The sequence below is a fragment of the Ischnura elegans genome, chromosome 5 (assembly GCF_921293095.1).
Source record: "Ischnura elegans chromosome 5, ioIscEleg1.1, whole genome shotgun sequence".
In the NCBI taxonomy this organism is placed as follows: Eukaryota; Metazoa; Arthropoda; class Insecta; order Odonata; family Coenagrionidae; genus Ischnura; species Ischnura elegans.
Window position 1 is genome coordinate 22,758,482 of NC_060250.1, and position 24,864 is coordinate 22,783,345.

The window sequence follows — 24,864 nt, forward strand, 5'->3', positions numbered from 1 at the left end:
TGTTACATAAATACCCCTACGGGATAGAAAACAAAGCACCATCGTATTTCGCAATTCTAGCTGCATGTGAAGTCACCGCAATTGCAATCGTCCGCATTTCGTGTAAATATTTGTGTGGTTTGTTATTCATTCATAGTACATTTATTTATTGTAGTTTGTTTATCAGAAATGGCGGAAGAAACTGGCCCTGGAGTTGAGGGTAGCTCTGATGGTTGTGTTTCGTATAAATTGCACACGTTATTCGACGTACAGATTTTCAATACGTTGACGAAAGGAATTAAGATTGCGAACTGTTTAAGGTCGAAAACTGCTGAAAGTATTTCATACGAGGAAGTGAGCAGTGGTGTTCTCGATAAAATCCAAGATCTTGCAGTGTCAGACACGTTAATGTGCTCTTTCTGTTGTGTCAGCTTCGATGACCAAATTCAGCAAAGGCAACATTACAAATTGGACTGGCATCGTTATAATTTGAAGCAGAATCTTGAAGGGAAAAAGCCAGTCTCCGAAGAGAAATTTGATCAGCTTGCAGGTGGGTTAGTTTGTTTGCTTTGCGTCCTATGGCGTAACAACTGGAGCTTGAATTGAATACCGTCACAGCTGGATAAATAGCTCATATTTTTGTGCTACAGTGATAATGTAGAAGCATAAAAGGGCTAGTATGATATGTGTTTTTAATATAAGGATTGTTTTGTTTTTTGCTTCAGATGATGTATCTAGTATTTCTGGATCAGACACTGAAGAAGAGGACTTGTCTGTTGAAAATGTTGTACCCTTAGTAGATGACTTTTCCATCCAAAAATCTGACAGCTCCACCATACTAAGTGACCTGCACCTTCGTCAGCCAAAACTTTTCTTTGAAAACGAGGATGGGAACATCATTTCGCTGTACAAATGCGTCTTGTATGGGAAGAAGGTAAGGAGCAATAAGTACACTTACGCTTTATACGTCATCATGAATTGAGTCAATTAAAAAAAATACCACAATAAAATTCTTATCTTCTACATAGGATGTTCCGGAGAAGGAAAAGGATTTAATTTCTCTTGCTCTTGAGTGCCAGGCTAACCCGTTGTGGGCTGTATTCATGTTAGGTGGAGGTCACTTTGCTGCTGCAATATTTGAAGGTATTTGTTTCCCTCGTTGGCATATCAAGCAAGGAATAATGGATCTCATTAATATGGAGACATTTTTCTGTGTGAAGCAGAGAAATTCCATGACAGTGGTGATAGAAGTAAGCTATATTCTCATTTTCTGTTTCTCATCACTGTTTTAAAGATTTGATAACTCTGTGAAACGGACAGCAGTTAATTATAACAATAGTGATAGTATTAATGGTTCTGTGAGTTGATGAGGCTTGAAATAGTACCATAAAAGTAGTGGTTTAAGTAATGAGGACCATATTCATGTTTCTTGTTTTTTTAAAATAGAACTTAAAGGTAATGCTTTCTAACAAGTCTGTATCACAATTGCATGTGATTCCTTTCATTCTCATAGAATGTGATTAATATCTATTAAAGAAGTTTACAATACATAAATTAATTTTGTGAAGTACATCAGTGTTTGGTGTAATCATTTCAATATTTATTTTTCTCATAAAGGCACACATCTGCTGCATCAAGTTAAATGAATGGTGTTTTTGAAAGAGTTGTTTTGTTTGAATCATTCTAGGGACAGTTCCAGTGGTCCATAAGACTTTCCACTGCTATACAGTGAGGGCTAGCCAGGGTGGAGCCCAAGGGTCAAGGGACTCAAAGAGTGCCACTTCCCACCCTAAGTCAGCTGGTGCCAGCCTTCGGAGATACAATGAGGCCTCTTTGATACAGGTAATCTCATTGGCGGATTTATAGGGGGGGGGGGGGGGGGGCACGTATCCTCCCCAGGCACTTGAAAAATAGACAACATTACCATTATCACTACATTCGTTTTATTTTGTGCATTACTCAATCATTTGATGTCATATTAATAACTTTCATATTAAAATAAAGAGAATATATAAAATCATTTCAGGCTTGATTGTGTGGAATATTGATATATCCATGATAAAAACACAAATGGTAATTTCCACACTATTGAATTTAACACTCAACGACTGACCATGGTTTCAGCACTTTGTGTCATTTTACCTTGAAAGTGGCACAAAGTGTTGAAGCCATGGTCGGTCGTTGAGTGTTAAATTCAATAGTGTGAAAATTACCATTTGCATTTTTATCATGGAAAGAGAATATTCCATGAAGGAATTATTGTATGTTAATCTCCAATATGAGAAGACTGTTTGCCTGTCAGACCCTTGTACCCCACCAGAAAAAAACCCTGCAACCACCTTTGGGTAAACTCAGGGGAAAAGAGTTTGGGCCTTATTGTTAAGTTCTCGCTTGCCTTGGTAAATAATCTTGTGGTTTGCTGGCATATGTATTAGGTGGTCTGCTAAGTTCCTGCTGTTTGTCATTAGATAGGCTCTAGTGGTGATTACAGGTCAATTTTGACTTATCAGAAACATCATGAACCATGCTTAGACATTCGGTAAACAAACTGCTTAAAGGCAATGGTTAGTTTGTTTTGGCATCATATCCTTATTGTTGCATAAAAATTTCTGAGTTAATGCCAAGTAACCCTCATTTGCGGTAAGAGTTGATTTGCTTCTTTCATTGGAAGTAAACGGTGATTAAAGTGTAGCTAGAGCTCCATAAAGTTTTCGGGGGTGCTGCTATAAGTTAAATAACATGACGTGATTGGTTTTGTCACTTCAAAGACGGTCATTTCCGTCCACATGAAGGAAGACCAAACACCTTCAAAGACACTGAAATGGAGGCATTGCTCGATGAAGATCCATGCCAAACTCAAGAAGAGCTTGCTTCAGTATTAGGACTTACCCACCTAGCCATTTCCAAGTGGTTTCATGCGTTAGGAATGATTCAAAAGCAAGGAAATTGGGTTTCTTGTGATTTTAAGGCCAAGGGGCATTGAGCGTTGTTTTGTCTCCTGTGAACAAGAGCTCCAGTGGCAGAAGGGTTGTCTTCATCGCATCGTGACTAGTTATAAAAAATGGATGTATTACAGAAACTCCTAGAGAAGGAAGTCTTCGGGACTGCTTGATCATAGGCTCAGCTGATATTCACGCTGTGAAAGTTATGTATTTAGTGGGGCCAGGTCAGTGTTATTTATTATCGACGGTCAAAACCAAACAAAACCATTACTGGGGAATGGTATGGACTTCAATTGATGTAATTGAGCTGAGTACTGCGCAAAAAACGGCCAAAATACAAGCAGAGGCAGGACAAAGTGATTGTACAGCATGAAACACTCGACCTCATGTTGCCAAACTCAATAAAACCTACCTGGAAACACTGAAATGGGAAGTCCTAACCTAACTGCTATATTCCTCAGATATTGCACCGCCCGATTATCATTTGTTCCGTTCGATGGCCCAAGGACAGGCTGAGCAGCAGTTTCACCCACATTAAGACCTCAAAAAATGGCTTAATACATGGATAGCCTCATAAGATGAACACCTTTTCCCGTAATGGCATCCAAGCTTTGCCAGAAAGATGGGAAAAAGTTGTAGCTAGCGAAATACTAGAAAATACTTCGAAAGATTCATTTGTAAGAATATTCTTACAATTAAGTTGAGCTTACGTTAATAAAAACAGCGAGAACTTAGTTGCGCACCTAATACCTGATGTTCTTGTCTTAGGTTTTTCAACTAGGTGAGGTGCTACATTATTGTCAACATTTACAGATTGGATAAGATTGGTTTATTCTTTCTCTGTCACTCGGTGATGTAACACTAAGATTGATTAGTATTGGAGGCCTTTGGGAACAGCTGGGTATTGCATTTGGTCGAGCGAACTTTCACAGCCATTGCAGGACGCATCATTGGGGGGTGAAAGCCTTATTGTGAAGCCTCATGAAAACCTTTACAGCCTAATGATACGTCCTGCAATGACCGCAAAAGCTCGCTTGACAAAGGGTAATATGCAGCTGCTCCTGAAATCCTCTAATGCTGATGAATCTCACAGCGAAACTACATTTCAAGTTGCCGACTCAGTGGCGGGAGGGTAAAGTCCTCGCCTGCCAAACCAAAGGTCACGGATTCGAGTCCCACCTGAGTAGTTTGTCCCTACCCAGGGCATAGTTGTGTGTGATATTTAATTACATGTAATTTCCCCTGGTGTAAAAGGCCTAATATGATTGTTTTTGGGGTGATGAAGATAGAATAAATAAAAAATAACACAAAGGTTGGATTTGATAGGTAAGAGTTGAGCTCACTCAAGACAAAGCTCCAGGTCTATGACATAATCAGTTAGCCACCGCCACCGAGGGCGGCATGAAATGTAATAATATAAATGCTTCCCCTTTCTTTCATATGTAAATTTCACCGGAACTGCAGGAGATGGTTCAAGGTTGTGAAATTAAGATACATATATGTATGTTTATCATTGCCTTTAAACCACAGTTCTGTTACTCTTTACAGTAGAGCTTAGGTTATCCATTCTTTAATTGACCTTTTATTCAATTATCATTTATCAGCTTATCATTTTCATCTCTATTATCCTCAATCATATACCCTTTCCGTCAACTCATGTTGGTGCTCTCCACCTTGCTTGCTTGGAAAACATTTAAACAAATGGTTTTCCAGTATAATTATGCATGAAATGAGAGGGCATGAGTCACAGGAAACAAAGTTGACGTTTCTAAGAAAACTATGTTGAATGAATTGCACAGGTGAACATTCGTTTTGGTGTCAGAGTTTAATTAGCAATCCTTAGGTGTAAATGTCCTATTGAATCCAAATCCAGCATTAGTTTTTGCATGACAGCTCTAGTTTTTGAAATGTATGTCTGTTTCCTCTAAAAGTTGGCTATTTACCTTGCAAAAGTAAAGGTGCCAATAGCGTAGAATGTAAAACTCAGATTGTTAATATTTTTATATTTTCTCAAGAAACTGAAGAAAGAAATATGTACCTCATAAAAAGTATTGAGAGGACGTAGAGGCTACTTTTATATTGAAGAAAAAAACCTAACTAAAAAGAGTCATTCAGCACTTCTGAAACTTCTTCTGTGACTTTAAGGCATGAGCTATTACTAGGTACTCATTTTCATAAATGTTCCACCCATGACTTGCACATTGTATGTGGTGCCCAAGTTATATCTTTATCACTGAGTTGAACCCCAAAATATCCAAGATATGCCCTTTTTATGGTGTAAGTTATAATTTTTCTGTGTTCTTTAAACATGTATTCCTCATAAGTGTGGCAAAATACATCAGGATGATTGATACAGCCCCGTATCATATTGGCTTCTTACTCTGAAACAAGAGTGCAGTAATGATAATGAAAAAAATGTTTGAATGGGAGATGTTTCACATGCATGGCCTTAAGTGCCTACTTCAAATCTTTTAAAAGAATTGGAATATTGTATATACTTAAAGACTTAAGTTAAAGCAATTAAATATGTACATAGTTACCTTAAAAATGAGGAATCTCGAAGCAATCATTCAAGTCTGAAAACCATCAGGTGTACCAGAGGTTTTTTCAGTAGATCTAATTCTGGCACAAGCACAAATGAAATCCAATTAGAAGTTTCAAAAAAAAAGCAAATTAATTTCAAAACTGCAGAAATGAGATTGAATGCTTCTATGTGTATTTTTAAAGACTAGAAAGCATTCTTTCAAATATATCGGCAAATTATAGTGGACAGGACCCCTTGGTGCAATAATATGACCCTATTCCCCCAATCCCCTTGGTATGGTTGATATTGTGGAACTTTAGCTGAGGGCTTGCTGCCTCAAACAACTTCCTCTTGTGTGGTAAGGGTACTGTTCAGTTAAAAGCCCATATTTTCGTAAGGTCATATGGGCTGACACTGTGTCTTTAATTATTGTGGAGGTAGGCATGATTTATAATTACATCTGTTGAGGCGGACACTTTTTTGAGCTGTTGAATGCTATGTACAGCACAGTCCCGATTATCCGGGCTAATGATGGGGAGTGACGGCACGAATAATCAGAAAGCACAGATAAGCCAAACTTTCACCTGAATTTCTTGTAATGTTCATAATTTACATAAAACAAACAATACATTATTATTCATGCAGTTATTCTGTTATTTTAGAGTGCTTCCCGGACTCATTGAGAGCTTTTTTCGCCCGTTCGCGATCTTTTTAGCGGCGATAACATGGTTTTACTCGTATTATTAATGCTCCATGTAAGGCCTGGTCTCAAAAACCACACATCCGTGGCTTAGTGATCACAGATACAGAAAAGTGGTTAGACGAATGCTTTAAAACCACTGCTCGACGCCGGAAACTACACTGTCAGGCACCACGCCACATAGTCGCCTCTCGCACTAGTTGCCCAGGTTGCAACTGCTGCGGAACATGATCACGGAGCGCTTTCGCACGCTGCGAGGCTTGGAAAACAGGAACATGGTGCTCCCGTGAATGCAGCTAGAGCACGATCGCTTCCGTTTTAAGAAGGGGATTATAATAGAAACAATAAGCATGGTGTAAGACCCTTGATGCTCAAAGGGATGTCGCCGATCAATTGGCAGGGATTTTTGGAAGGAAACTCATAGACTCTGGAGAGATGACTTTATTCACCCGTTTACATTATTCGCCGTCACACCTCTGACTCCGCGACGTCTCAGCGGCCCCCTCTGCTGACCCTCCCCTCCTCCCCCTTCCCCATCCTCAGTCATCGTCTTTGTCTTCCACCAAGCTCTGCAGTTGCCCACGGGTGGATGGAAAATGGCCACAGGAAGTGAGAGTAAAGCGGCGTGACTCTTCGCAGATACAGAAACTCATGACTCGGGAAGGAATATGAAGTAGAGTGTAGGTGATGGGTTGGGGTCGTGGAAAGGATGGGAACGGAAGTTGAGTCTGCTGTTTCTGTCTCTTACACTGGTGTATTATTAATGCAGTAATTCCGGTGATTTTACGTCCGATTTTATATTTTTTATAAAGATCGCGGACAATACAGGCATCCCCCAAGTTACGTATGTCTCGACTGACGTAAATCCGTACTTACGTAAGTGATAACCGTATTTCAAATGATTACGTTAATTTTCGAATGCGAGCGCGAAAAAGTAGATATTCGCTTGTACAACCTATGGTAGAAAAAATATCGATTAGTTATCGAGTTTTTTACGTGCTAAAAATAACAAAGTGACGCATATTTGTCATTCCTCGAAGGAATTTTCATTAATTTCTGTAGAAAATTCGCTTGTAAATCCCAAGTCAGCAATCAACGTGAAAATTTTCGGTTCTAGCGATGGATGTGGTTGCCCTCATTCCTGTACGATACAACTAGTTATACAGCATGCACACCCGAACTGCGACTTTCAACTATTTAAAAATTGTATCCTTAAGTTTGGACATTTCCATCTGTGGAATCAAAAGAAAATGAAGTTCAAGCAGAAATCTTTGTTGCGGAAAAGAATTGTTTAGTACCCACGTAACGGCATAGAAATTTTGAGTGTTGGCAATGAACGCCGCGAAAAGTTAAGAAAAAGTTGACACACGATATTAATTGCGTAATTGTTTACATGTTTCTGGCGGAAGATTTTATTAAGCTGCATTTTCTCGTTCTCTCATATTGTGTGAAACTGTAAATGAATATTGCGTCATTGAAAGCTTTTCCCCACTAACTTTGTTTCACGTTAATGACGGAGTTGGCTGAATAAAAGCTCACTTTTAATTAACTTCGTGCTTTGGAAATACTCTTCGATGTTTCCAGCGAAGTAAATATTCAAATGATGATATTTTCACGTTATTTTATTGAGATATGAGAGAATGAAAGTATGTTTCCGTGCATGAAAGATTGAGTGAATGTATCTAAGAATATAGCAATTTACTGGTATTTTTTGAGTGTCATTTGCTTGTAATCCTAGACACTCCTTCTACGTGTATTATCTGTGACAGTGAAACCACCAGATTCATCGATAAACGTAATATATAAAAGGCAGAAGATATTATGATTATAGGTAGGTAGACAATGCATTCTTTGGGCCCTTAGATCGCAGTATAACATAATGAATCAATTTAAGTATTCTGTTCAGTAATGTAGCGTTGAGGCATCGTGCTTTCCCGAATCCACGCGATCGGTCAACTCTGGGAATAATATTACGCATTTTGATTGGCAATGCTCGAGATGCAACTCTCAGACTATATTAATGTTTATCGATTTTGTATCTAATAACGTAAGAATACGCGGTAGAGTTCATGAATATCGCAGTGAATTGAATGAAACTTCACCGAGAATTTACCGCCCATTTCTCCGCTGAGAATTTCACCGTGCCGATCGAAATATCTGAAGCCCTAACGCAAAGGTTCGACTTACGTAAATTTCGACTTACGCAGAGTCTGCCGGAACGCATCTCTTACGTAACTCGGGGGATGCCTGTATTAAACGAGAGTGAAAATCATGCACGGATAATCCGCAACATGGATATACCGTAGCCGGATAATCGGGAGTCTACTGTCATCATCATCACTGGTCAACAATCCTAGGATTGGTTTGACGCAGCTCTCCACTCAGTTCTCCTATCAGCTAATCATTTCACACCTACGTATTTCTTCTCTTTCACATCTCTCTTTACTTGTTCCATATATTTTGTTCGAGGTCTTCCTTTTCCATTCTTGCCTTCCACCTGTCCTTCGACGATTGTCTTCATCAGGCCATCATATCTCAAGATGTGGCCTATAAGGTTGTTCCGTCTTCTTATTAAGGTTTTCATGAGGCTTCTCTTCTCTCCTACCCTTCTTAGGACTTCCTCGTTACTAACTCGGTCGATCCATTTGATTTTCATCATTCTTCTGTAGCACCACATTTCAAAGGCCTCTATCCTTGCTTTCTCCGCTGCGGTCATTGTCCGTGCCTCACTTCCTAATAGGAGTCTGCTTTACGTCCTTTTATCTTGTGGAGTTCAAAGGATTAATGCGTTTATAGTTTGCAATACCATAAAGGATTGCACATGCATATAGCATGTCTCCATCCAAAATTAAATTCTCATATAATACTCCAGGTCACCACTTCTCCTCATTTAGGAATTAGCTGTAAAAGACGATTTCAAGTGTACTGTGCTGTAGTTTGTATTGGAATGTGTGACATGACACATGCTTACAGTTTTGTTCTACAGATATGCATTACCATGGACCCTGCTCATCCAGCCTTCATGGTATGCACCCTAAAATTCTTGGGTAATATCTTGGAAGAACTGGTAGCATACCTTACTGGCAATTGGGAGTTTTGGGTTTGAATCCCTGCTAAGCCAAATAATTTTTCATGGTGAATTACATCCTCGGTGTATTTTGTATGACTTACAGGAAGATAATTTTGAAGGTACTTCCTTTGTATTGATAAGTGTTTTTCTTATGGTGTGTGGAGTGCTGTTGTTTCTTATTCTATTGTTGAAATTAATGTGGTTATTTAATAACTCTTTGCACTCATGTATTTAAACTCCGTGTTTATTTAAAAAAATTATGTTCTAGTCCTCTTTAATTTACTCATGAAATTGCTCCAGTACTAATAGGTTTCATTTTTTTTAGAATAGTACCAAACAAAAACACTATTTTACCGTAGAACTAAATGCGTACCCATATGAAAACATTGCCATGACAATTGTATAAGAATGTATACAAATTTTATACAGGTTTATACAATTTTTTCGTAGGGGTAGTTATGTAAAATATAGGTACTATTAATTTTTTCTTTTCAATTGGCAAAACCCATGGAGATATGAAGATGAGTGTTCCTTCATTTGAATCCTTGGTTACAGCATGTTCAAGACATTGTCCAGAGTTGGTCAGAGCAGCTAGGGAAGTGCAGTCGGATATTCTGGCGAGCAGCAGGCCCTCACAACCAGAGTGTACTGTTTGGGGGCAAGATGCCACCCCTGTCCAAGTCGGACCCTCGCCTGCGATCCATCCCATTCCCCACCAGGAGGCCCACGTTCTTTGAAGTCCAGAGAGTGCACAAAGCTCTCTCTTCCCTGGAGATTTATGGTATGTAAACTAAAGAGAATTTCTTAAGATGGATAAATACAATAGGGTAGTTTCCTTCATCAAAGAAAATGAAAGGCATTGATTGCAATTCGTTACCCACCATTAGTGTATTCATAATATGCAAATTATTTGGTTTTAGAAATCCCGGTTTAGACGAATGGCAAGGGTCAATTTTATCCTCATTTGAAAAAGGCCAGATTGGTGCCCATGCGATGCAACTCCACGTGACGTCACAGGGATCTAGTTTCTATAAGAGTAGATAGGAGTTTTACATCATCTGAGGTTACCAATGCATGCATGAGGCACAGAGCTCAGGGAAACATGTCTTAATAATCACCTATTAACCCTTTCGAGACGGCGAAGTTTTCGTCTTAGCATGACTGCTGTACTGGACCCCAAGAGACTCTTCTTTCTTGTGGTACGGAGCATTTTTGGAGGGCATTCGTTAAGAAGGGTCTAGCGGATTATTACACCCTCTGAGCTCCAACCTTCTTCGCCCCCTCGCAGCGGGGACTCCACATTATCTCAGACTCAGAGGGTTGATGTGCTCCCTCCTTTCCGGGTTTACGACCATACCTGCGGCATTGGTTCGCGGTCAACTTATGGATTGCTTATATGTATTTATCAAATGGATAATTGTTGCTTGGACGTAAATTGCAGACTTTGAATTGAATTCCTCATTTTTTTCTGAGCATTATCAAATTTTAAACGAAGTTCTCAGGTCAATTTTAACAGATTTAATGCATTAATCATTTCAATGCCAAATACATCCTCCTAAAATTTTTCTTATCGATTTCAAACCCTTATAAAAATCTCATTTACTATTTCTCTGAAATGCATTACTCGAGGTAAAAAAAATCCTCGCAAGAAAAGCTCTTTGTCTGTCACAGGGCAATCTTGGTATCCCCTGGAAAGTACGCTCCACACGGGCATTCAGAACACCTGTGGAGCTTCTCTGGAATTGCATCCATCAGTATAATTGTTTTTTCTCGGAATTTTTTGAAATCCCTCATTTTTTTTGGAAAATACGCTCCACCACAGGCTGAAATAACTCATGAAGACCTTCTCTGGGATTCTACCCATCAGTATGTAAACGTATTTCTCAGAATGGGTAAAGTTCATTCTCGTTCACATACCCACAATTCTTTTTGATTATAAAGTTTCCCTTCACTTCTGTCTCAATCGTTCTTGGGTTCAGACGTTTGACGTTCTCATTCTGCGAGTGATAACGCAAAAAAAATATTTAAAAACAATTTCGGGTAAGCATTATCAATCGTAATATGATAATAACCTACACTGGAATCGAGATATAAGTTAATAGTTATCGTAGAATTTCGTTTAAAAATTGTAAACGCTGCTCAAAAGACAAACAATTCAATTCTTAGTTTATATTTCTAGAGAAATGAACAAATATTTATTTCGAAAATTGACTGTATAAACAATTGTATGACCGCTGTCCCTTACCACTGAGAGGGTTTATAAAAGACGAAGGGTCCGGGTACCTGCTCCCGGATTCCGAGGGTTAATCCTAAACCCCGAAGCGTTGGGTCCTGAGACAAAGACGACGTAAACCCACGACAGAGAAATTTAAAAATGTAATCCATTTTACTTAATTGGATAAATATTACTTATAGAATAATCTAAGAATTAATAAAATATCCCTCAGAAAGCCATAAAACTCACCATTTTGATTCATTTATCTTAACAATTTTCTGGGGGGAGGGCTCCCGCACCTCCTGTATTCCGTAGCCCCATAATTAGTTGCTTCTAAAACACCCCTAGCCTTAATTCCTAGCTGTACGCTCGCTCCCTGCAGCTGATAAAATGTTATTGTGATTTAAAGTGGTTGTTAATTATGATTTATAATCCACCAGGGAAAGCTGACAATTATGTGGACAGATTTCCTGTGTCGCCAAGATCAAACCTGGGAAGAAGGGAAAAGAAACCATACAATTCTGCAGCTGGTGAGGGAAATGAGGCTGGAGAGAATGGCAAGGACGTTGCTGCTGCAGGAATGGCCACCTCAAAAGCCATGAGCCCAAGGAAGTCATCTGGAGGTCGAGTAATCGACAGGGCCAAACCGAGGAAGTCTCCCTCGAGACCCCTACCGGAGATGGTCCAAGCGTTGGCAACGGCGGTGACTCCAGGGGGCAGCAGTGAGGAAGACGATGAAGGAGGACAGCACTACGAGATCATTGTGCCCACGCTGGAGACGTTTGAGAATCACGAATTGGGGGAGCTGGGTGATGGGGTATCACCTGAAGTGAAGGAGGCCATCTCGGAAGCAAAGAAGCAGGCTAAGAAGGCTAAGAGAAAGAAGGCAGCTCTAGAACCTCAGCCTGTGAAGAAAAAGGAAGAGGTTGTGGAGGAGTTCAGCGAGTCTTTAGTGAAGCTGGCGAAAGATATTCGTGCTGCATGTGAGGTGGGTGACGTGGACTTGTTGAACTTGTATGTGGCTTCTGCAAGTGAGCGGAATTCGGTGCAGGGTGAAAATGGTGTCTCTCAAGGGGAGAGTACTGAAGGTTTGGTGGGCGATGACAAAGTGGAAGAAGCTAGTGCTGTCCAGAAGATTCAGAGGTATATATTCGAAGATGGGAACTCAATATTGCATGCAGCATCAGCACATGGTGATCCAGTGATTTTAAGGTAGGTGCATAATTTTTTCTGGTATTAGGTGGTACGCTCAGATTTATGAGTGTCAACTATTAATTTGGCCTTGTCAGAGTGGAGAATAATCACAATTGGCACGGCTAAGAGATGATTGGTTTTTTTTTTGGCCGTTTAGAATCAGGTATGTACATATTTTATCATTCAGTCAATTATTTGCAAGTTGCATTGCAAAGTGGTCGATTTTATAAAGAGAAAGGGTGTATTTTCTAAAAGTCTATTGTTGGAGGTGGAAGAGAAGTACCAGAAGTTTTTGTCACATAGCTCAAGTGAATTTGAATGCCCCCACCTGATTGGTGCAGTGTGTTGTGGATTATCAAGATAAGCAAAAGCTATACATATTTTTAAAAATCAAAAACAGGATAGTCGTTAGTTAACTCTACTACTCACGAAAAATGGGATAACCAAGTTTTTTCTGAGAATGTCTTTTCCTCTGGAATTTTTTAAATGAATGTAATATTTTTGAATGATACTCATGATGGTTTAATATTAATTAGGTAACTCTGTCGTGGTGATGTGGAGTTCTGATGGACCCCAAAATCAGAAAACTTTGTATGAAATATTTATTTTTTCCCACCCATGTTTCTTAATCTATGTATTCCTACATTAATATTTCTTTTATACTATGAGATTCAAAGGACTTCATTTCATTTACTGTTAGGTACCATAAATTTAATTTTTTTATGGATTACCAAAATACCCTTCTCAGCAGTTTTTCCATGTACTTCGACTAACAAATCGTGTTGTGTAACTATTGCAACTCTGTCATCCCATTTATTCTTATTTTCAAATTATTCATTGGTTATTCCATTTGCAGTAATTATATCACATTGTTATTTGTTTTACCAAATCTCATATGCAAGGATATGAGTATGGCTGGAAGGGTATCAAATCCAAGTATCACTATTGTGGCCTGTTCAAAGCAAATTTCCGAAGGAATAGATTTTTTATTCATTTTCTCTTGTATGGTTTAACGTACCCAATTTCTTCGTTGGGAAGCCGTAAATCTATGAAATTGCTTGGGATTTCATGACACCTAGCTTTAACAGGTGTGCGCAGAAATATAGGCATTCAGAGGCATCATTCCTTTTAGTTTTACAAATTTCCCCTTCTCGCTGTGTTTCATGCAGGTCCTGGAGTGCTACGATAATACATTATACATCTGGCAAGTGAGCAGGGTTCCCTCTCTACCATGAAAACCTTAAAACCGTGAATTTCCTCTACCGTAAAAAAACCTGGAAAAAGCCGTGAATTTCATCATAAAACCTGAAAAATCTCTCAAACATGATTGTAGAACTACGATCAAAAGAAAAATCGATTCCTCGATCATGTTTCGAGGTCAGTCACGTGCAGACACTGTCCACGCATTTATCTCCACACGTATATTGGAAGCGCAATTATTGGTCCGTGTGCCATGACGACACATTGATCTTGAGCCTGTGATTGGAAGACCGGTAAACAAGGTGTTCATTAACCCTGGCAAAAAATCAGACACTTCTTCACTTCCCTACCAACCTGCTCCCTCCATTCTCCCACTCAACCATTAGCCGGACCTGAATTTTGATATCGATAGGTGGCGTCATGAGAGAGAGTGCTTTCATTGCTGCATTTGCATTCACGGCGTCTGTTGCGTTTGATAAATTTTTAGTTAACGTGTGGCCGGTGAATGTTTCGTGATCAATATTTCTGCCTACAATGGCCTATCAATAGACCATGAATTTGACGACATTTATACTCTGAAAACCTGGAAAAACCGTGAATTTTACGATTTAGCTGGAGTGGGAACCTTAGTGTGGATGTCTTTTCTCATCAAAATTTGAAGACCTTGTTGGGGTTTCCTGTATGAGAATGCACGGATTTTGCTTTGCTAAGTATCTACCTACAGAGGAGCTGAAGAGTCACTTCAACTCAAAAGTGGGTCACATAAAATTTGCTAATGAAAAGGAATGGGTTGGCAGAGATCGAAAGTAGCAGCCATCATTCCAAAAAGAATCGGTATGAAGTAGTTACAGTGAGTGAATGCCAATCTGGTGATTTTCGTGGAAGGAAGCTTTACGTAAATGAAATATGAGTGGAAGATTGGCTTTTTGAAAAGCAATTTTACTCAGCTAGGATATTTCTGGATCAATGTAAACCCATTAACGGAAGTAATAAGTTAGCTAACCTATTTACCAGGTTGATATGAAACCCTGCAATGATGAATTTTAAGCAATAAGATCCATTGATGATCAATTTATGGACAACTGTGTTTGTTGTCATCTTCCTGGCGGTTTCGTAATAGTATATGAGCTACTCAAAACTACCCGAGGTAAATGTTCTTTCAAAGTTTACGTAAAATCATACCTGGTGGTAATGTAATAAAGATTTGAGTCAGTGCCAATTTATGACGACATACACTCATCTCAAGTAGATTGCTTTTTAATAAAAAACCATAAATCATGATGTATTATGACTGTCATGAAGTAGTTATTGACGATGGGGACGTATGCATGTACATATATCTCAAAGCAATCATTCTTACGTCAAAGTGGCTTGTGGGCATTTCTTGAAAACTAAAAATATATTTGAGTAAATAAAATGTTAAACATAACAATAATACCAAAAACTTTTATACCACTTTCATCTAAGGAATCTATATAAAAACAATAGAATATTACCTATATTGGCTGCGGTATGACTATTTTTCCCTCACATGGTTGGGTTAATCAACCTCAATAGGGTGGTTTCCTTCATCAAAGAAAACGAAAGGCATTAATTGAGATTCGTTACCCACCATTAGTGTATTCATAATATACAAATTATTTTGTTTTAGAAATACCGGGTTAGATGAATGGCAATGGTCCATTTTTATCCTCATTTGAAAAGGGCCAGATTGGCGCCCATGCGATGCCACTCCACGTGACGTCACAGGGACCTAGTTTCTATAGGAGAAGATAGGAGTTATACATCGTCTGAGGTTACCAATGCATGCATGAGGCGCAGAGCTCAGGGAAACATGTCTTAACAATCACTTATTAAAACTGGCTAAGGTCGGAAAGTTTTCCTCGTTTGATAAGTTATTAATAATCCTTATTTAAGCCAAGCGCTACCAGCCAGCAGGGTACTAGGCTACCCGCTAGCAGCCTGCGTCGTATCAGCGCTAAGCCTCGCCTCAAGGTCACCTCGCAGGGCGGCAACGGGAACCAGAAATACGTCACGCGGAGAGATTTCCCGACATTCATACTTAAGCGTCGCGTTTCCGCGCGCTTGAAAATTTTCACTTTTCATTTAATCGCGAAAAATAGATATCGTCATTTTAAAATCTAAAAGCGTGAAATACGTACTCCAGGAGTAATAACCTTTCGATTTAGGCAATAAAAAAATAATAGGAAACCAACCTATTCAAGAAGCATTTAACGTACAGGATCTTAGATATTCATCAAAATTGTGTAAACGTGTATATTACCTCAAACTAAATGCACTAACTGAAGATTATTTTAATAAAGAAATATTGGTAGCATTGCTATTATAATATGGAAGCTGTTTGTCGTATTACCATTGACAGGAGAAATAAGGAGGTCCATTTACTTGTATTACTAGCCAACAGTTTAATATTCCAATGGCTGAGCCGAGGAGCCACAAGGGAGAAAAAGGTTAATATTTAAATAATTTTTGAAACAAATTTTGAGTTTCCAATAAATTTTGTTTGTTTTTTTGATCAGGTAGGTAGTTTCATCCTGATCATAATATAAAAGTTTGGACCTATTTTGAAGATGGAGTATTTGAGGAAAGTTGATTCACATAAAAAAATAAATTTCACTATTTCTAGAAACAGAGTTGAATAAATGTTTTACATGCATATTGCCTTATGCAAAGTCTTTACTTTAAAGTAAGCCATTAATCACAGTTCAAAGACAATTTGGTAGAGAAATAGGAGGAATATATTATTCAATGCACTTTTTTTGCAAAAATGGTCTAGGTTATTAAATGTAAGGTGGATAGAGACCTATACAGAAATTTTCATCAAAATATGATTACCAATTTGGCAAAGGTTTGTTGAATTGAGATGGAATGACCCAGATATGGAATGAAATAAATTTTTTGCAATCAGTCTGGATAAAAAAATGAAATGAAGGTCTTTCATATTATTGAGTATTCATAATTTAAGGCCAGGTGAATGAAAAACAAAAAACAACCTAACTTTTGTGAAAGCAGCATTCGGGTCCCAAGGACCCTAGGTGCAGCTGTCATCGAAAGTTTTCAGGTCACAGTCATGGACAGATTAATTGCCTGTTGACATATTCCCTGAAATTAGTACATAAATATGTTTCATTGTGTCATCTTGGGGGATACATTTGTCAATAATTTGATACATTCCAGTAATTTGGAATTACAAGTATGTATATATGTAGTTGATTGCGAGTGGTTGGCAATGACATCAGAATTCTTTTTTTGGACGTTTGAAAATTTTCATTGATGGAATGAACCTACACAATGGTCTTGAAAATGGAAAATTGTGAGCACCTTTATCCTGATCCTATCTTAAATCTCTCGGAATCAACCACTCACAGTTATTACTGATTGGAATACAAAAGTCCTTTCCATGTCAAGGGTCAATGACCCTTATATGTTTGCTTGGATTGGTAATGATCACCATTTTTGGTTGAGTGCATTACTTATATTCCTCTTCCCTTGAGTTTAAGCGGCCAAAAGCGTATGGATTTCAAACATTCAGGTCCACAGGGTTATTTATTTCCATGGTCCACCTGACAAGGGTTTTCATTTGAGAAGTTCTAAGGCTTGTACCCTTACTCAGTAGCTCAAATGCTTTTCTTAAGATATGCAAAAGTTGAGGAAACGCCATGTTTTTCTTTGCTTCTTGCAGCTTTCAATTGAAAAAGTTTGATTTTGCAATTTCTTGTGGCCTTTCAGAGCTCTGCTTGAAGCTGGATTTGATCCGTCGTTGAAGAATAAAAAGGGCCAGCCCCCATATGCTGTGTCTGCTCACAAAGAAATGAGGAATACTTTTAGGAGGTTTATGGCTGCCTATCCTGACCGCTATGATTACACAAAAGTTGGTGGTCAATATAAATTAACTATATTTAATTTTATTTAGTACTTAGTCGGTGTATATAAAAGAGGACTCGCTTTTGCTCGCAGCGGGCGCTCTGCCCCCCCATACCCTCCTGCAAAAGGCCTACACCCTGTTATGGAAGGTTATGGAAGTTACACTATGGAAGGCCTTGCACTTTTTGTCTGCCATTTGTTGCTTAAGGGTTGTTTACTTTTCAATTGGCTAGATTAGATGTAAGCAATATTTCCACTTTTAAGTAAAACGAGGGCATGGTATGTAGGTTACAATATGAAAATAATTTTTTTATGGAAGAGCAACATTTTTTGAGGGAGTAAAAAAAAAAAATAAAATAAATTTCTATAAGTGTGACAGAGCCTCTAAATTATTTGATTGGAACAAAAATAATGTTAAGAGCTTGTTCCACTGTGACACTCAGTTTATACTCAATATCATAACATAACGAATTTACGAAATACAATGAACCACAGTTAACTGCACTTTAATTTTTATAGCATTACATAAAGCATGTAAGCACTACTAAGTGTATAGTTAGATGTACAAGTTTCTGATCGAGCTCATCAAAATTTGGATTCATATGAAGCGTTCAATAGTGTGTCTGTTTGCCATGCATTTCCATGCCGCTGTACGGATTGAGACGGTGTAACGCCATAATGTAACCCTCTTACAACTACCAAGGCTAAATCTCAGAACCCAAAAGACGAGGGTAGTTCCGCGTTACATAAACTTGCTCGCGACTAGCTAGCAGTGGAGAATTCATTTAATTAAAACTAAAAGAACCACGAGGATTCGTCCGGGACACCTCACGCAAGGGATCAATAAACCAAAAGAAAAGAGAATCACTTCTATAAAACAAATCGTACCACAACTTGGGCATTTATTTGACAATTGCACCTTTTGGGTTTTCTACAAAATGACAATTCCATTAAACAAAATAAGATTTTCCCTGATCCACACTAACGACTCCAATCCACTGACATCACAATTACCCCTGCACTCGACGAACCTCACACACATGAATAAATAAATTGGAGACAAATGTCCACTGAATAGTCCCAAATATGGGTGCCCCCAAAATTACAACAATAAATTGATCTTTCCCCTTAAACCAAAATGAAACCAACAGCCACATACCTTACGCTAACACACACACAATCATACAACCCACATACTCCGAAGTCCATGCTTCATCACTGAGAATTACTTTAAGTCAGGAGAGTTCAAGTTAGGTGCGTCCAGCGGGAAGGTTGCAGAGCGAGAGAGCGGTTTCCTTCGCCACGCTGAGTACCTAGCACCCACAGTGTTGCCGTTTTTCCCAACACCGCGTAGCAGACGACACAATTTGTCATCTGTTCGGCCCAAGCGCGCTCTTCTCCTTACGCGCGGGTCTTTAAACTGGCATCGCAGTTGGACCGCTGGCCGCCCGTCGCCCAAGTTACTCCGCCGTGGTCAGCCGCGGAAGTAAAGTGGCGATCTTCTTCAAAACTGCCCTCAGAGAGGACCAATCTCTTCACTGCAGTCCTGCGGCATGCCTGTAAACTTCCAATTTATCTCCCTCTCCTCTCAACATTCATGCTCCACAAACACATAAAAGAAAACAAAGAAAACACATTAACACACATCACACACGTAACGTAAGTGGCTATCTGGCCTCATTGCTCCCCCCTTTTGGGACACGCGAGACGATACCGAAGAACAAAAGAAACAAGTGTAATGATTAATTACATAATGAAAGTAAAGTGGATTGAAGTCCCAAAAAGAACATACATATTCATAGTTTCAATTCATAATCTCTTTACATTATTTCCATACATAATATATACATATATTTTTTTTTTATATACATTAACTTCTCCCACCTGCTCTTCGACCTCCAACCTTCCCGGACGCACTTTACATATTACAACGGAAGTTCGTACATTGATGCATCTCATTCTTTCTAAACCCATTGCGCTACTTCCGGTTGCGTCCGATTTGTCCTTTGCGTCATTTTCTCATTACCGTTTGTCATGTTACATCATACAACTTAGAACTGTGACTGTACATCCTACTTGGTAGGCACACCTCTTGACACGCTCAAAGGGAAAACATAACCCTTAGGATATAACACCTCCTGAATAATCCTCTCGGTGCAAACCTTTTTTCTGGGAAATGCGTACACTCGACATTTTTGGTCTGAACACGTACAGACGCACATGAAGATCAATGTTTGGGCAGGATATAAGCTGATATGTAAACCATAAACATATCTATGCTATGTAGGCTCACCTTAGTTCTGTTGTGTATTTTTTAAATCCATGATATTAAGGGAAAGGAAGTTTGCCAGTTGCAAAATGTTAGACTTCAATAAAAATTTTTTTGCTGTTTCAATGCAGAGAAAATGGAATAGCATGAGTGGGAATGGGCCTTACTTGGCTTTGAAGAAGGATTTTCAATTTTAGAATAGGGGCAATCGGGTTGATTCGCAAAATGCTCCTTGTAAACTTACTCATAACATTAGAATGCCATTGATAACCTCAATTTAGGCTGGTTCAAAGAGTATATTTTGTGTCTTGGATATCTAATATGTGATTTTTTTATTCGTCCTCTCATTTCAGGCTCAAGTTCCGGGTCCGTTGACAGAAGAATTGGAGAAGGAGCTTGAGAATCGTGCACTTGAGAAGAAGCGATTGGCTCGTAAGGCGAAAAAGGAGAGCAAAAAAGCCAAGATTAAGGAGGAGGAGGAGAAGTCGGAGAGGGAGAGGTTCTTAAGTCTCTCAGAGAGGGAGAAGGTATGTCTGTCTGATTTTTTACTTGTAGAATTTTAGAATTTTAATTTTTAATTATTACTTTTATTTAACTGGTCACTTGTCAACAATGTTAAAATCGGTGTTATGCACTCAATTCTCCTATAAGCTAATATTTTCACTCCTACATATTTCTTCCCTTTCACATCATTCTTACCTTTTCCATATATTTCATTTGAGATCTTCCTTGTGGGTTCTTGCCATCTACTTGTCCCGTGATGGTTGTCTTTGCTCAAGATATGGCATACAGGCATCCTCCGAGTTACGTATGCCTCGACTTACGTAAATCCGTACTTACGTAAGTGATAACAATATTTAAAGTGATTACGTTAATTTTCGAATGCGAGCGCGATGAAGTAGATATTCGCTCGTGTACTCAATGGCAGAAAAAATTTCGAATAGTTATCGAGTTTTTTACGTGCTAAACAAAACAAAGTGACCCATTTTTATTATTCCTCGAAGGAATTTTCATTAATTTCTGTAGAAAAATCGCTTATAAACCCCAAGTCACCAATCAACGTGAAAGTTTGCAGTTCTAGTGATGGAAGTGGTTGCGCTCACTCCTGTACGATACAGCTTGTTACACAGCATACACACCCGAACTCTGACTTTCTACTTTTTTTAAATTGTATCCTTAAGTTTGGACATTTCCATGTGTCAAATTAAAAGAAAATAAAGTTTGAGCAGAAATCTTTATTGCGGAAAGGAATTGGTTAGTACCCACGCAAAGACATTAAAATTTTGAGTGTTGGCAAAGAACGCTGCGAAAAAGTGAAGAAAAAGTTGACACACAATATTAATTGTGTACTTGTCTACATGTTTCTGGCGACTGGGTTGCCTTGTTGTATTTTGCTAAGATTTTATTAAGCTGCATTTTCTCGTTCTCTCATATTGTGTGCCAATGTAAATGAATACTGCGTTATTGGAAGCTTTTCCCCACTAACTTTGTTGCAAGTTAATGACGGAGTTGGCTGAATAAAAGCTCACTTTTAATTTACTTCATGCATTTGAAATACTCTTCGATGTTTCCAACGAAGTAAATATTCAAATGATGATATTTTCATGTCATTTTATTGAGATGTGAGAATATGGAAGTATGTTTGCGTGCTTGAAAGATTACTGTGACAATGAAACCAACAGATTCATCAATCAACGTAATATATAAAAGGCAGAAGATATAATGATTATAGGCAAGTAGACAATGCAAACTATGGGCCCTTAGTTCGCAGTATAACATAATGAATTAATTTAAGTATTCAGTTTAGTAATGTAGCGTTGAGATACCGTACTTTCCCGAATCCACGCAATTGGTCAATTTGGGGAATAATATAACGCATTTTGATTGGCAATGCTCAAGATACAAGTCTCAGACTATATTAATATTTATTGATTTTTTATCTAATAACGTAAGAATACGCGGAAGAGTTCATGAATATCGCAGTGCATTGAATGAAACTTCACCGAGAATGTACTTTGCATTTCTCCGCTGAGAATTCACCCCACCGATCGAAATCTCTGAAGCACTAACGCAGAATGTTCGACTTACATAAATTTCGACTTACGCAGAGTCTGCCGGAACGCATCCCTTACGTAACTCGGGGGATGCCTGTAATCAGTTGTTCTGTTTTCTTTTCAATATTGTCATGAGGTTTCTCTTCTCTCCTACTCTTCTTAGAACTTCCTCAGTACTTTAGTTGATCCATTTGATCCTCATTTTTCCTCTGTAGCACCTCATTTTGTAGGCCTCTGCCCTAGATTTCTTTAACCATCATTTAACTACAAACATTCTTTTTTGTGATATGAAATTTAAATCCGTTTACTTCCTTTCTTTTAACCTCCCTAGTGAATTTATCTCTTATTAGTGTTATTTCTTCATTGAGAATTAACTCACTTCCTTTAGAACGTCAATCACCCTCAGACCTTTGATGTGCATAGTGTCTGAAAGTGGTTTAACTCTTGTCAATCCTTCATTGTTTTATGGCCAATTATTCATGTTGCTTTACTGTCCCATTCTAAAATCCATTGCTACTTTCCTTATCTGCCATGTATTCCTCTTTCCATGATTGTGAGTACCATAATTCCTCATCTACTTATTCCTTTTTATCCTCTCACATTCATTCCGTTTTCTTTTTTATCAATGATCTTCTTCAAATCTATTTATTTTTTTGCTATTATAGTTGACTAGCTGACAAATTTTTAATTACCTATAGATCAAAAAACAGAGAAATATGGGGTCTCTTCACTATTCAAACTCCATCCCAACATTCATCTTTCATTCATCTTTTCAACATCCATTCATCATTTCAACTTCATCATAATATTATCAATTGGGATGAAGTTTGAAAACTGAAGAGACCCCATATTTTTCTGTTTTTTAATCTGTCACATACTTTTCAAGCTTTTTACCATAAATAATTGATGGCCCTACACCTTTTTGCAGTTAATCTAATGACATCATGAACTCAATACCATGTGGCTCACATATACTCCTCGTCCTTGTGAATCAACCTTGAGTGATTCATTGTCATGTGCACTATTCTTAGTGATTCTGTCCCTGAGTAAACAGTTTCCCCTGAGTGATTAAAAAAACCAGGACACTAATTACATCACCTGCTTGTAAATTGTGGGCATCAGCCTTAATGTTTTCTAATTTTTAACTTACATGAGAATGGCTGAGTGAGGAGATTCTTTTTATTGCACATAATTAATTTTCCCTTCCATATACTTAATTCTTTTTATGAAATATAGTTTTGGATTTGAATAAATGACCACATCCTGAATGAAAATAGATCTGATATCTCAAGCTGTTTCTACTACAGCCTTTTGGCCTACGAAATAGAGAATCGTTTTCATATTCAGGTTTTCTTTTGGGTTTCTAAGTTTCTCAGCGGATACATCACCTGACACCCTATTAAACAGCAGCCAAAATAGAACATCAAGCTATTTTGCCAGAAGACATTTTTTATCAAAATGGTGTATATACTGTTTTCGAGTTTCGAGAGCTATATTATCCTAACCATGGACTGTTTGATGTAATGATACTTTCACCTCATGCAAATTAAGCTAGGGACCTTCAGGAATTAGTTTTATTACTTGATCTATTTTTAAAGGCTTTCTAAAGGCTTCATCTGCATATTTGGTCCTGGAACTCTTCAATTTGTATCCCAATGCTCTTAACCTATCATACATACTCTTCCCATGCTCCACAACGTGTGTACTAAGAGAATGACTTGCTAAAAAAAAGAGAAACACAGTAACAAAGAGACGAAATGCTGCGAAATGTGACCATCAGTTGCAAAACAATGGGAAAAATTACTTAATTTTATACTTATATCTCATTCGGTTAATGTAACAGAGGCCATGACGTGCCACCTATCTTGTAAGCCACTGACATCAAAGCAGAAATTATCAAATTGTAGGCGAAGAATTTATTTTGTAGCCCTTATATTTGGCATGATCCACTGCTCTTCTGGTCAAGGTTATTGCCATAGAATATTTTTCCGATTTAGGGATCCATTTAAAGGAAAAATGTGTATCCAAGAAGGTCCTTTTGGATGGTTAAATGGAGACATTTCACCTCCCTTTATTAGGGGTTTCACCCTTTCCCCCACTCTCCTCAGCCGGTTGTAGCTGTATCCCATTCAATATTGATTTCTAGTTTTTCTTTCATAGAATCGTATTCCATTTGACCTGGGCACGTATCACTCACTCAGTGACTCAACCCTAAGGTTGGTGTGGACAGGTGAGGGTAATTTCTCCCCAGACTAATTCACCACACTGTGAATTTCACACATTCAGGGTAGTGGTTGAAATTGGCCCTTGAGCGTTTTAAGTACTTTGTTAGGAATTAGTTTTTTTTAACTACAAGTATAAAGAGTGATTTTAAAATTTCATTATTTTGTTCTGCAAAAATCGCCAGGATCACTTGCGAAGCTGTTGGTGTTTTGAATAATTTAAATTTCCTTTTCAATTTCTTCCAGAGGGCCCTTGCAGCGGAAAGAAGGCTTTTGGAGAGATCCAAGAAAGGTCAGGGGAAGCCTGTGGTCATATCAAGGTGTTACCAGTGTGCCGTGGACATCACGGGGAAAATTCCATTCGAATACGACGTGAACAGATTTTGCTCCATGGACTGCCTCAAGTTACACCGAGCAAAATCGAAACCTGCGTCGTGATAAAAGCGATTCGTCCCCTCCCTCAAATGTAAATTTATTATCTTATGTTTTTACGGCAGATTGGTGACAATAAAACCCCTTTTTCCAGTGCGCATGCGCGTTCATTTTATTTCCTATCGAACAAGCGACGGTCGTAATGCGAAGGCGGGGGAGGGGTAAGAAGGCCGGAGCG

General features: G+C 38.5%; 1 protein-coding gene across 1 annotated transcript; it reads left to right on the forward strand.

Moving 5' to 3' along the window:
* Positions 1-39: 39 nt before the first annotated feature.
* On the forward strand, positions 40-24,782 carry LOC124158585 (ankyrin repeat and zinc finger domain-containing protein 1-like). Its single transcript, XM_046533746.1, has 9 exons — positions 40-529; positions 705-913; positions 1,008-1,122; positions 1,667-1,821; positions 9,771-9,996; positions 11,871-12,642; positions 17,575-17,716; positions 20,332-20,505; positions 24,501-24,782. Exons 1-9 carry the CDS (start codon positions 169-171, stop codon positions 24,690-24,692), a joined length of 2,346 nt encoding a protein of 781 aa, XP_046389702.1. The 5' UTR covers positions 40-168; the 3' UTR covers positions 24,693-24,782.
* The last annotated feature ends 82 nt before the right edge of the window (positions 24,783-24,864 follow it).